We start from the raw sequence: 13,580 nt of genomic DNA, 5'->3' as shown, positions 1-13,580 counted from the left end.
CTGTGTCCCTTTTTTGAGTGCCATGGTAATGATTTGATTTGTATCGGATAGTCGGACTATAATTGTCAATGAGAATCAGAGAATGCAAGTGAGTACAAATTTTAAAAAATTTTTAATGCTGGTAATTTTTTGCCCCGACCGACACAATTTAGATAATTTTGGACACAGACTTCTGACCCTGCCTGTTAGGGCCAACCTTGACTGAGAGGGATACAACATCCCAGCTGAAAGTGAAATGCCAAGATGAAGTAATTTCTGTTTTCCCAGATAGTTAGTAACCTATGGAGATGGAAATGGTAGCTTTTGCCCTTCAAGAAGGAACATCTGGCTGAAGCTGACAGTATCAAATGTATTCATTTTATTTTTATCAACGGACACTGTGCTCTGGATGCAATTAGAGTTGAAACTGAGCTGAAAAGTGTGGAGATGTTTTGTACATGAGTATGAGTGTGGTGGGTTTTTTAGTTTTTCTAAGTGACAAATTCATCTTGTGTAGAATTTGATAAACAATGGTCCTTATTTCATTGGAGAAATTGATGAACAAAAGTTCTTTACCCCTTCGCAGCAAATTGTTGACCATTGTGATAAAATGGAAGGATAGCTTGTAAACAAAGAACAAGAACTCTTGTTAATTTCAAATGGTCGGTATAAAGTCCAGGAGCATTGACTATGAATTTTTTGAGGGTCTTCAAAATTGTGACTCCTCCCATTTTATAATTCAATAATCGTTAAAATTGAGATTGAATGGGATAAATCTGAAATAGCTGTGTAACACAATGCCACTGTTGATGCTGCCTTTGCTGTAACTGCCCATATATTTTTTCCTCCCCCTCAGACAATACTTCAGTGCTATGAGCACAGTCTGTCTGATCGGGATCAGTTTCCTGCTGGCCCTCAGTTACATCTCCTCTTTGCGCAGCAGAGATGCTGGTCAACAGCAGCAGCAGCGACAACAGGCTGCTACGGGCGGCAGGCAGCATCCTCAGCAAAATCACCCTCATGCAGACTGAGCCTTTGACTTTGATGGATATAATGTGTGTGTGGTTGGTGGGTGCTCTGATGTGGTTTGCTCCTTCTTTCCTATTAAACATCTGTCGTCCTTATCTCCCCTCCTTTTTTGTGTGTATGTTACTCTCTTGTGTTACATACTCTATTCTTCAGCACTTATATAACCTTATTGCGTTGCAAGTGCCGTACAACTCTTACACTAAAATTAAACTAATTATTAGATGATATGTGAGGCAGCGTGGAGGAATAAGGCTCTCGTCAAATTTTGGACATGTAGAGTTATTGGTATCATCTTAAAGCTTGTTCGCTTGTCTTTATTTGGATGAAAAAAATATCCATTTATTTTGAATAAAGTCGATATATTTGCGAAAGAAGGAGGTGGGGTCACCAGTTTTCTGAGATAAAATTAGTGAGAAAATGGCCGCCAAAGATTAGTTATTTCCTAAGCTTATGAGTCTGTTGTAACTGAAAATTTACTTTTTTGTTCCTTTAAAATCAAAGCTTTTCAGAAAAATCCACACAGAAATGAGTTCTTTTATTGGCATAAAAGGTGTTGAGCCAAAAAAACAAAAATTTGATAAAAATTCACAAACCTGCTGAAAAATGCAAGTTTCTTCACTTTGATTATTTTGATGAGAGCTTGAATCCACCACGCTGCCTCTCATATAATGGAGCCAAAAATGTCCAAGACAGCCGCCTATTGTGGAGGAGAAAAGTGGCCGTCTCAAAAGATGGACATCTTGGACAGTGTTATTATTCATTATAGAAAAACGCATGGTGGGAAGTGTGAAGTGGTCGTTTGTACAGATGATTGTCTTGGACAAATGGCCATAAGAGCAGGTTGGACTAGCTTCTATGTTTACTGGAGGCCCTGGTGTGTCAGAAGTATTGCTAGCAGAAAAGTTTTAGGGTCAGAATTTTTGTAACTGGTCTCTAGAGCTGGAAAAATGTGTTGCATTTGTCGAAAGTGGAGCAAGAGCTGTGCCCACACAACATGCAATTCTTTGTGGTGTCAGGGATATTTCAGCTCTGATGTCAGTTGTTTTAGACTTATTCCATGGGTCCATTGAAGCTGAAATGACCTGACTTATATTGAGTTTAGCAAATTCGGTCTGGTTGTTTCGGGCATGCGTGAACAGGTCAAAGGTTAAGGAACACATGACGGGAATAACAGAACATGACGATTTAAAAAATCTTTGTAGTAAAATTGTTAATAATATGCTTTAAAACCTTTCATTTTCACATAGATTTTGATAATGTTGAGGCACTGATTGTGAATTTAAAGCAATATATTTGTCATCTAAACTTAAAATTAGTCATCTTTTTTTGTTTGTTCTAGCTGGGTTTATGGCTGATGAGACATCAGATGATCTTACTAAAACGCTGTAAGCAGCAGCAGTCTAACCAACCCGACTTTAAGTGGGAAAAGCCTGGTTGTTTTGGTGGACCCATCAAATGGAATTCTCATTGATCATTAATTTAAAAATCGGTACCGATTTCATGGGAGACGGATGGTCATTGGTCTTTCGGTTTCTGGTTTGATGAGCACTTGGCGTCATTTTCCGTAAGTGGGACCTGACGTCCTGTCGCCTTTCTCTTCTCAGAAAGTGTTTCTCTCTCTCTTTTTCTTTCTCTCTTTCTCTCTGTTCCTGTCTCTTTATCTTACTCTATCTCACATTGGATCCCGTCTCTCTTTATCTACTACCCTTCTCTCTCGCTCTCTCTGTCCCTTTCTGTCATTCTTTCTGGTCCTGTCCCTGTCTCTTTCTCTCACTCTCTCTGACTTTCAGTAAATTTTGGACTGATCAGCTTCCATCCATGCTTAACAATTATGACTGTCATGTTGACACATATGATACAGTTGTCTGCCTTGTGGGGTAAGATTTAACTCCTCATTTTTATCTCTGTTTAGTGTAAAAATGAATGACTCCGATCTGTTTTTGTCTCCTTGCACAGCAGAGTGAAACGAAGTTACTCATTTTTCTTCTCAAAGTGAAGATACTTTTTAAAAATTGCAGGGTTAACACTAAATACAATTTTTACATGCTCGATGGTCCTGGATTTGTAAATTGGAATACATTTTTTTAAAATCAACTCTTTTTTCTTTCATTTTTGAGTTATAACTTCTCGACTCCCTGACATAATATATTTCTCTCGTAAAAAAATCTACTTTTCTGTCTTTTCATGAACCAGCAACTCAGTGCATAGGATTTTGCAGTTGAGGAATATCTCATGACTTAAACTTAGAGAAATCCTGCTTTAGAGAGTTCTAAGATACAATGAAGTCTGCTGAAACGGAACCAGCATTAGTGGTGTAGTGGTTAGATGCTTTGCTGTAGTACACAGTAGGCTTGAGGTTGATTCCCAATCGAGGAGACTATTTCTTGTGTATCTCAGTCTTTCTGCTAGGAACTTGTATCCCTCTCAGCCCAAGTTGGCCCTGACAGGCATGGTGGGAAGCCTGTCTACAAAATGATCAAAATGTTGCCGATGGGTGCATAAAAACACCTACAGTTAAAAACAGAAAAAACTTAAACTGAATATGGTTAATTCAAAACAGCGATAGACCGAAAGAAAATAGAATTACCTATTTTTATGTTCGTTATTTGAGCAATCTCTATCTCTTAAACATATACACAGCTAATCCAAAGAAAATCTGGTGGTCTTACAAATTTCGGTTTGAGTGGTCTCCACTGTATCTCGATATATTTCTAAATTTGGATGGACTTGAAAATGAATTTGATTGTTTATTTGAGAATATACAGAAATTTTCTGGAGTTCAACTGATAATCTGAGATTTTATCATCAAGAAATGATGTTTTCTGTGAGATGTGGGAATATTTGATATTTATTTTAAGGCTTGCCTTTCCTTGATTGTGTTGGTTGCGATTTCTCGTATTTGTAGGTACAAGTTAGTTTGTCTCTTCACTAGTAGATCACCATGTTTCTCTACTTTATTTGTAGAGGGTGGTTGGTGGATGATTTGGTGTGGTTTGCTCCTTTGTTACTATCAAACATCTATCATCTTCATCTCTTCTCCTTTTCTTTGTATGCTACTCTCTAGTAAAACCTCTTTGGTTCCTATGTGACCTATTTGTGTTGCAAGAGCTGTAAACTCATACCAAAACTAAATTCTTTACTTGTAGATTAGCCTACCATTTTTCTTTTTATTAGTGGAGTGCAACTTATGTTTTGGTGTGACTATGTCACTCTCCACAAAGCTGTAGACCAAACACACAATGTTTCATAGTCTGATGCCTTATTAGTGCGGTAATGATAAAGATCACTTCTTTAGCATTTACTCCCTGGTGGCTCCAGGATCTTTGACAATGGTGAATAAAATGACTTTTTAATTAAAGATTTGACAGCTTACACAATGACATGTTTCATGCAAACTTGGTCCGTTCTATGCACAGCAGCCCTTTCAAAATGTACATATATATCGACTCCTCAGTGTAAAAGACTAATACATGTCTCTTTTTGAAATCATGTTGGGTGGAGTCACTAAGAAGTCAACATGTACCCTTTCACAATTTGACAGCATACACAATGGGTTTTTTGTTTTTTTTCATACCTGAACCTCTGAACTGGGAGGTCCAAAAACTTATTGTAGAAGTAGAAACAGAAATCCTTGCTTTCTTATGAAATTTCTCTGGGTTTTTTTTAAGGCTTTTTTTCTCTCGATCAGGCATTGCTGTTACATACTTATAATAAATGATTATGGCCCCTGGACTGAGCTTAGAAATAGTTGATTGTTTCAGTCGGAATCAGTTTACTTTGTTGGTTGTTGGCGGGTGGTCTGATGTGGTTTGAGTTTGTTCCTTTCCTATCAAACATCTATCATGCTAATCTGTCTTCCATCTTTTCTATGTATGTTACTCTCTAGAAACATCTCAACTCTTTGGAACAAATGATTTATTTGTGATAAAAGTGTTGTAAAACTGTAATTGAAGAAAAAACAATTTACCCTCACACTATCAGTAGTCAGTATGCTTGACTCAACGTTGTATTGTGAGTTGAACCTCTATAACTCAAGTACGGTTTAAGGTTAGGTGATCAAATGCTTTCTTTTCGAGAGCTCATTATGTTGACTGCTTAATGTGAGACACCGCCATGCGCCATTGTGTAAAGTAATATGTGACAGTCTTACACTGAGTAGTCAATATACAGGCTGAATTCCCTTGTTTTTGGAAAAGGAATTTTGTTTTTTCAAGTTAGAATATTTGGAAATGGGAATAGAACCATTTCGTTCCCCCTTTTCTTTTTCTTTCCTCTGATACTGATACCCTTAACCTGTGATGTATGGAAGGATTTAGATATAAACCACTCTGTGACTTTTCATCATGGACAATATTATACTACTATGTACCTTAGCTTGCTAAAACTTTCTGGACTCCTTTGAACATGTTTCTGTATTTTTTCAGTTCCTTGACATTGTAGGATTAAGTCACTGATATCGTCACAGTAGGTATATATATGTGTACTAATTTCTGTAGTGAATGGTTAATGGTATGTTTACTTTTTTTGTCTGCCGTCTTGTCATTCAGCAAAGTGAATTAAGCATTTTTCTTTCCTTTTTATTTTCCCCAACGTTTTGCAACCGATGATTTCTGTAGGCCTACTTCTTTTGTCTATGTAGAATTTTCACAGAGTGTGCTAGGCTTTGACGGTGTTTACTTGTGTCTGTGTGCTCATTTGAAGACACTTTTTAAAATATACTTCACTGTTACTATTATTGTCTCCCCCTCGTAAAATCACAGTATCATTGTTACATTGGTTGTAGAAATGAAGTAGCCTACAGCTTTCTTTTTCTTCACCTCAGTCAAATTGCCACTTCTAACGAAAATGTGCCCAAATTAAACAACTTTATTCATGAGTAAACTTTAGTTTCTTGTCACAATATTTTATTTCCATTCAATATTTACGTAAACCTGGGGTCTCAAACTCGCAGCCTGTGGACCAGTTGAGACTAGTAAGACAATATTTTGTGGACCCCACTTGAAATCAGAGTTAAGTGTTAATTACAACAAGGAGTTGGTAAGGGAAACTGATCTGCTGTTAATAAAGACTGACAAGATTAAGATCAGTTGTTATTTTTTAAATATAATATTCATACTTGAAAAGTGTGGAGTACTTGATTGGACCTATGCTCACCCTGACTACCTCCAGTGGCTCCCGGGTAAGGTAATTTGAGTTGATTCCCTGACATAAACACTCCCATGTTCAAAAACTTACATGCCATGTTTGTTTATTTCAATTTGTCGTACTTTTCTAAAAACTCTTTGTCCATCCTATTTTAAAGCTGCCGGAGCTGATACATGTATGATATACTGTGAAATGAAGTAGCTTGTCGTAATAGGCAAATGGATTTACCTCTGATACTGGCTCCACAGCTTTGTAGTGAAAGAGAAAAGAGCATTGTCCATCAAACTTGCCTTCAGAACCTTCAAAAGTTCCTTCTGCACAATGAACACCCAGTGGGATAACTTTGATGAGGTCTAACTAATTTTCTGTGGGCAATTTTGTTTTCATGCAGAGAAACAGAATAACAGTTACTATAACGTGTCCGGTCAGGACTAAGATATTTTCAATTTGCAGAGAGATCTCATAGGATGTAAGGGAGAAAGTCCAAGTTGTTTTTCATGGGAAATACATACAAGTAGAAGCTGTATAAGGTTGGCGTAGTCCTCTGTTGGCTAGTTTTGTAATGCTGCTACATGCTGTGTGTAGATCATTTTGACCGGGGTCTGTGGTTAGATACTTTGCTATCACACGTTGAAGACCTGAGTTTCATTTATGAATAGTACAGTGAATTTCCATTGAACATCTTAATCTTTCTACTGAGATGTTGTATCACTTTTATTTAGCCCAGGTGGCCGCGACAGGCAAGGTCAAAGCCCTACTCCTAAATTATCCTATTCTGTTGATAGTGGCGTTAAAATTTATACTTTAAAAAAAAATTACCGTTTGCTCATCTCGTCTTTTGTTTCTTCAGATATAATGGAATGCAATAGAGAAATCTTGTCAGTTCTATAATACCCGTCCGTTGTATAGTTATTAGTTTTGTACAGTCCGTGCCGGCTTTAAGCACGCTGGCTTAAAGCACGTTTCGGACTCAAGCACGCTAAACGGCTCTTACCAAATTTTTTCTTGATAAATTACACGCCTTTAAGCATGATAACAAGACAGTCATTACTTTTATGATGACCCATCGAATTTCAAACACAGTCTACACCGCAGCAGTGGAGTGTGTTAAGAGAAACACAGAGAACGCAAGGGATGGAGACACACACTCACATGGGCGGAGAGGAAGGCAGAGAGATGCTCGCAGCCGCGTGCGTGGACATAGGATCTAGCCACGGGCAAAGTTACACACAGACTAAAAAATACATGTACAAAGAGAGTCAGGGAGACGAGAAAGGGAGGCTGGCTGCGATTTTACCTTTGACCCTCGCTATCCATTAATCCGGATTGTGTATCACGCGCGAGGTGGGATGAAAGCGGTGGTATGAACGTGGCACAGCGGGCAGTGGTACGCACAGGCAGTGTGTAGGCCTAGTGTGCTGTATCGTGACTGGCCGTCTAAATAAAGTTTTCATTTCCCATTCGACCACAAAACAAAAACAAACAAGCAAACAAAAACTACCATGGCGGGTAAAAATAAGTGCACTCTTTTGCGGGACCGCTATAGGCCTACTTACAAACAAAGGGAAATAGCACGGGAAATGTTCTACCTGAAAATCTCTGGATTATGTCTACTTCGCACTCAAGCACACTTCGGCATTAAGCACGCTTAGATCTAATGTTTTCTCCCGATGACCGTGCTTAAAGCTGGTATGGACTGTATATGACATGTTTTTCCTTTTTTTGTACTAGTTTACATATTATATTTTTGCCCCATGTTTTAAGGACAAGGTAGATTCTAACAAGCTGCAAGAGATCTTTTCTGTAAACACTGAATCCAACAAAATATTACAAAGAACGTACAAGACAAAATTAGGGACCTTGAAAATCCTTTTGCTGTGTGCATGTTTTGCAAGGTGCGTGTTAGAATAGTTTGTGTTTTTCTTTTTGAGACCTGAATGTTCTGATGCTAAATGATTATATTTATTTCAAGATCGATGGCTGGGTGCAAGACTCCGACAAACGCTAATTATGAAAGTCTGTTTGGGATCGTTCACAAATGACGTCGGTGAAAACTTGACGAAAGTTGACATGGGGGGCCATATAAAGTCAACGTCAGCCATGATGCTCTTAAAGGTTGGGAAAAGAAAAGAAAGGAAGAAAAACTGTTATAGACCACATTTTCTTGGCCTAAAATCAACACAGTTAAATTGGACCATATTGTTATTTTTTTGGCCTAAAAACTTAACAGTTCTGGTATTTCTTTGTTGTATTCTTTAATAAACAGGAGTTTTTTGTGTTTTAACTTTAAAAAAGATCAAAGGTTTGAATATAAAATGCATCCTGTACAGCTTCTATCTAAAAATGTACATGTAGCCTAAATTTTGTTTGTCAACTGGAAAGGTGGGGGGGGGGGGGGGGTCCTTGGAAAGATGACAGAAGATGACAAGGAGGAAGAGGGGGGGGGGGGGGTCCATTTTTGGCCAAATTTTAGCTGATGTCAATTGTGGACAGTCCCATAGGGTCTTGCATCCGGCTGTTGACATGTATGTTCAAGATATGAAACTACTGTGTTTTCCACAATACCTGAGGAGTTTGCAAGTATCTTTTCTTTACGGCGCTGTCAAGAGAACCCATTGACTGGAGTCTGTAGTGTAGTAGCTGTTAGGCACTTTGCTTCGCTGTAGCATGCAGTGCAGGAGACCCAGGTTAATTTCCAGAATGGGAGATTTTGTACTGAGTTTCTTCGTCTTTCTGATGGGATGTTGTATCCCTCTCTGCTCGGTCGGGTTAGCCCTGAAAAGCAGGGTCAAAGCCTGTCTCCTGAGTGATGTAGAGTATGTCGACGGGGGCATAAAAAACACATAGATATACATTTATTCATGTAAAACGTCCTTTGTCACCTTTTCTTTCACCAAATGTGTTAGCCAGACGAAAAGTTTACTAGATTGATATTATTTTGGCGCTGTCGGATTTGATAATTTTTTGGGCAAGCTTAGTTTGAACTTTTCCTTTGACAAGTTTGAACTTATATACCAGAGATAATTGTTACATATGTTTGTCTTCTGCTTCTTTCAAGACCTATGTTCCGTAGCCTGTGTTCAAGAAAAAAATACTTGGCTTTATAAAGAAATGCGATGGGTTTGACGCAATTATCATTTTATATCTTATAATAACCAGACAATTATTTCCTATGCTTAAACCAAACTTTAGTAACTGATTTGCAAGCTTTGACTTTGATCTTGACAGAGTGATTTAAAAGTGACTTTTGCGCAACAACACTCTTTTCTTGGTATTCAACTCCCTTTGTTGGAAATTGGGAAAAGAATTCATTACATATATTTTAACTGAATGCTGACATTCCTTGATGACTAACAAAGCTGATGTGATTAATAGCTGTGACCTTGTATATGTTACAAATGACAAGTATCTAGCATCTGCGTTTGTCGCAGACGTGACCCGCGAATCGCGGCCGCGATTTTTGGCCTTTTTTTGTCCGCGAATCGCGGCCGCGATTTTTGCATTTTTCAAAAAGAAAAGGCTACTTCATAGCATAGACGTGTATTTTGACAATCTTAAGGTGTCCATGTAGATCTATACAGTAGTTATTTTCACGCGAAGAATAATAATAGTAGCCCACATTAAATACTATTTATTATTTTGCTGTTTGTCTTTTTTATTAGAAATTTTTCCGTCTTTGTTGGTGAGTTAATTTTTTGGGGGGTTATTTTTCTGATCTCTGTGTGTGTGTTTATATAGCGTAATGTAATTTAATTTGATGTTCCTACATTTAAAATAAATAAATAAATAAATGTGTTATATTTGAGCGTGTCTCCACCAAAACCGAATACTGACACTGGCAGGCCCCTTGTGTGTGATTCCATAATTTACATGTAATATCCTGTACTTTTTCTTGAATAACACACGTTTAGGGTTAAAACGGCCAATCTTCGGATAGGTGGACCCAAGCCCTTATTTGTTACTTTCTGCGGTTGTTAGCGTGCTGTTCTAATTTTGATTTCATTCTGTTGTGAAACCTTTATTTTTCACGTTTTTACAATCTATAGCTACAAATAATATTCTGGATGCTCAAAACAGAGCACAGGAAATTCTGGTGCTTTAGATTGAGTTACCTCTATATATACAATATAATTATGTCGTCACAGTTAGTAGAAAGCTTGAAAAGTAATGGCAACTTTTTTGGCAACTTCTGCCATTTTTGTGGCAACTTTTGGACAAAAAAATGGCAACAAACGCAGATGCTAGAAGTATGCTGCCCTAAGCTGACAAAATGCCTTTTTTCGTTTTTGGCGCCAGACTTTTTTATTTGCTAAATCTAGCTTCTATAGCCTGATCAGTTACCCTGCTTTTGTGAAAAAAAATCAAAGTAAACCTGTGACAATTTTTTTTTTAGTAAATCAGATTTTCGTAAGAACGCCTTTTCTTTAATGGTTGTGCTGACAAAATACCTTTTTCTGGAAACTACTTTGAAAAATAAGGCATTTTGTTAGCTGACAGCAGATTTTACTCAACTAAAAATTGTAGAAAATTTTAAAAAGTTGTATCTAATAAAAGTAAAAGTGATTGTTATGATGAGATTTTTTTATTATTAACTCTGGAAAATATAGTTAGAGGCTGAATATAAAATTAACTAAAAAGTAACTGTGCAATTCGTTTTATTTCAGTTCCAAAGCCCAAAGGCATAGCAAAAAGTTAGATCTAGCAGATGTAGGCTCTCTGGCTGCTTCTAGCCTACTACTACTGCCACTCATTCTAGACAGGGAATCTAGATTTAGCTATCTCCTGCACTATTCAAAAGTCAAATATTTGGTAAAATAAAAAAATAAAAAACTGTGAATTCTTTTGTCAGTCAGTACATCACAAATGCCATAATCGCTCGTCTGATGCCGAAGCCACATGTTATCGCAGTGTGCAGGGGAGAGCGGGGGCGCCAGGGTTGCTGACCGGTCGATTGAGCATTTACTTTTATTAGTTTTATGCACTTTTACGGAAAGTCAGAAACTAATACATGTAGTGATTTTGTATCCAGGAATGCCACGAAAGTTTCTGCAGCAAGTTAGCCGAAAATAAATATAGAGATTGAATGAGTCTACAAGTACAAGAGCATCTCTCTCTCTCTCTCTCTCTCCCATCTTGGAAAATAGATTAGATCTATTAAGTTGCCTACCGACCGGTGCGTTGTGTGCAGTGTCTACCAATGGCAGTCAGTTCGCTGTCGGAATTGTGGAGCAAATTTACATCAGGATCGTACAACTCAGACACTCATGCACAGAAAACTGTAGAACATTGCTGTAGTGGGACTTCTTGTTCCAGAAGAAAAGGTGTGAATGTGTGTGTGTGTGTGTGTGTGTGGGGGGGGGGGGGGGTTATATAGGCCACATGTGGTCTAAATAAGGTTAGATGGTGGTGGGGGGGGGGGGGGAAGGGTCAGCTTATATAGGCCATATGTGACCTATAAGGTAACTTTTTTTCTTACAATATATGTATGTTTTCAATCTCATTTTCATTTGTGTTGTGTATTTTTATTATTATAGTTCTTAGTGATTTTTTGAAGTATCATACTTCTTTGAGTACTTCATATAATGTAAGGGTTCCCATAATGTAGTCTCTCGAAAATGTATGCTATTCCTTCAGCTACATATTTTGTGTGTGTTTGTTGTGTGTGAGGTTGTCTGTGGACGAGCAAGTGAGAAGTCGTTATTTGTGCTTTGTTAGTTAAAGAGATCTCTTTTCCTTTCCTTTTTGACGTCTGATTTAAAAACTCGTATACGAGTCGTACAATTTTGGTCTTTTGGTCATAACTTGAGTGTATGATATTGTTCAGAAATGTCTGTCTTTTGATGTTTTCCAAGGTAGTTGCAATTTATGGTGGTACGATAGGTTTTTGATTGAATGTGGAATCTGTTTGTACTATTGAGTGGAGTTGCCCTGCTTGATTTCACTCTTATTTTCAATTAATAATTTCTGTTGTTATTATTATTATATGAAAAATATTTAAGAGAGAATTTAAATCCACCTTCTGTCGTTTGAAGTTATTGTTTTGTGAAACCGTCTTGATTTCTATCTGTGTTGGTCATAGAGATAGTTTTCATTATGTTTCTTCATTCAGCACTCATGCTGGAGGTAATTAGACTCAGTAGAAGTAGAAGCTTTCATTTAGTGGTGGGTGGTTGATGGGTGCTCCGCTGTGTCTGCTCCTTCATTCCTTAAATACATGTATCTGTCATTATTTTCTCTCCTCCTTTTCTTTGTATGTTGTTACTCTTTAACAACAACTCTATAAACTTCAGCACTTACATGACCCTCTTATGTCGCAAGTGCTGTATAACTTTTACTAAAACTAAAAGCACAGAGCTATAAAGTACTGTAAGCTGAACAAAATATGTGTCACAACGGGGTGAAATCAGGTGTTCGTCTTTTATTAAGGCATTTGGAGATATTGCCGGTTTCCTAAAAACACTCGTCTATCTTGAATGAAAGTCAAGATTTGTTATTGGAGGAAGTGGCGACTGCTTGTTGTCAGATATGAAACTAGCGAGAAAATAGCAGTTTAAGTTCAGTGACTGCAAAAGCTTGAATGGACCGCTATAGGCCTACTTACAAACAAAGGGAAATAGCACGGGAAATGTTCTACCTGAAAATCTCTGGATTATGTCTACTTCGCACTCAAGCACACTTCGGCATTAAGCACGCTTAGATCTAATGTTTTCTCCCGATGACCGTGCTTAAAGCTGGTATGGACTGTATATGACATGTTTTTCCTTTTTTTGTACTAGTTTACATATTATATTTTTGCCCCATGTTTTAAGGACAAGGTAGATTCTAACAAGCTGCAAGAGATCTTTTCTGTAAACACTGAATCCAACAAAATATTACAAAGAACGTACAAGACAAAATTAGGGACCTTGAAAATCCTTTTGCTGTGTGCATGTTTTGCAAGGTGCGTGTTAGAATAGTTTGTGTTTTTCTTTTTGAGACCTGAATGTTCTGATGCTAAATGATTATATTTATTTCAAGATCGATGGCTGGGTGCAAGACTCCGACAAACGCTAATTATGAAAGTCTGTTTGGGATCGTTCACAAATGACGTCGGTGAAAACTTGACGAAAGTTGACATGGGGGGCCATATAAAGTCAACGTCAGCCATGATGCTCTTAAAGGTTGGGAAAAGAAAAGAAAGGAAGAAAAACTGTTATAGACCACATTTTCTTGGCCTAAAATCAACACAGTTAAATTGGACCATATTGTTATTTTTTTGGCCTAAAAACTTAACAGTTCTGGTATTTCTTTGTTGTATTCTTTAATAAACAGGAGTTTTTTGTGTTTTAACTTTAAAAAAGATCAAAGGTTTGAATATAAAATGCATCCTGTACAGCTTCTATCTAAAAATGTACATGTAGCCTAAATTTTGTTTGTCAACTGGAAAG

The 13,580-nt window shown here is 37.5% G+C and overlaps 1 protein-coding gene and 2 long non-coding RNA genes across 3 annotated transcripts in view; all 3 read left to right on the top strand.

Moving 5' to 3' along the window:
• Positions 1 to 1,103, top strand: part of LOC101858332 (transmembrane and ubiquitin-like domain-containing protein 1) — a 16,489-nt gene extending 15,386 nt beyond the window's left edge. Inside the window, exon 4 of the mRNA XM_005093963.3 lies at positions 836 to 1,103. Coding sequence (XP_005094020.1) covers positions 836 to 1,010 — 175 coding nt within the window. The 3' untranslated portion in view covers positions 1,011 to 1,103. The remainder of the gene's footprint in view (positions 1 to 835) is intronic.
• A 6,662-nt stretch (positions 1,104 to 7,765) lies between these two features.
• Positions 7,766 to 8,310, top strand: LOC118477367. Its single transcript, XR_004858326.1, has 2 exons — positions 7,766 to 7,909; positions 8,049 to 8,310. It is a non-coding gene; the product is annotated as an uncharacterized LOC118477367 (long non-coding RNA).
• A 4,500-nt stretch (positions 8,311 to 12,810) lies between these two features.
• LOC118477366 lies at positions 12,811 to 13,355 on the top strand. Its single transcript, XR_004858325.1, has 2 exons — positions 12,811 to 12,954; positions 13,094 to 13,355. It is a non-coding gene; the product is annotated as an uncharacterized LOC118477366 (long non-coding RNA).
• The last annotated feature ends 225 nt before the right edge of the window (positions 13,356 to 13,580 follow it).

Source organism: Aplysia californica, unplaced genomic scaffold (genome assembly GCF_000002075.1).
Source record: "Aplysia californica isolate F4 #8 unplaced genomic scaffold, AplCal3.0 scaffold00073, whole genome shotgun sequence".
Classification (NCBI taxonomy): Eukaryota; Metazoa; Mollusca; class Gastropoda; order Aplysiida; family Aplysiidae; genus Aplysia; species Aplysia californica.
The sequence above is the reverse complement of the archived record's forward strand: the minus strand, read 5'-3'. Positions and strand labels throughout refer to the sequence as shown.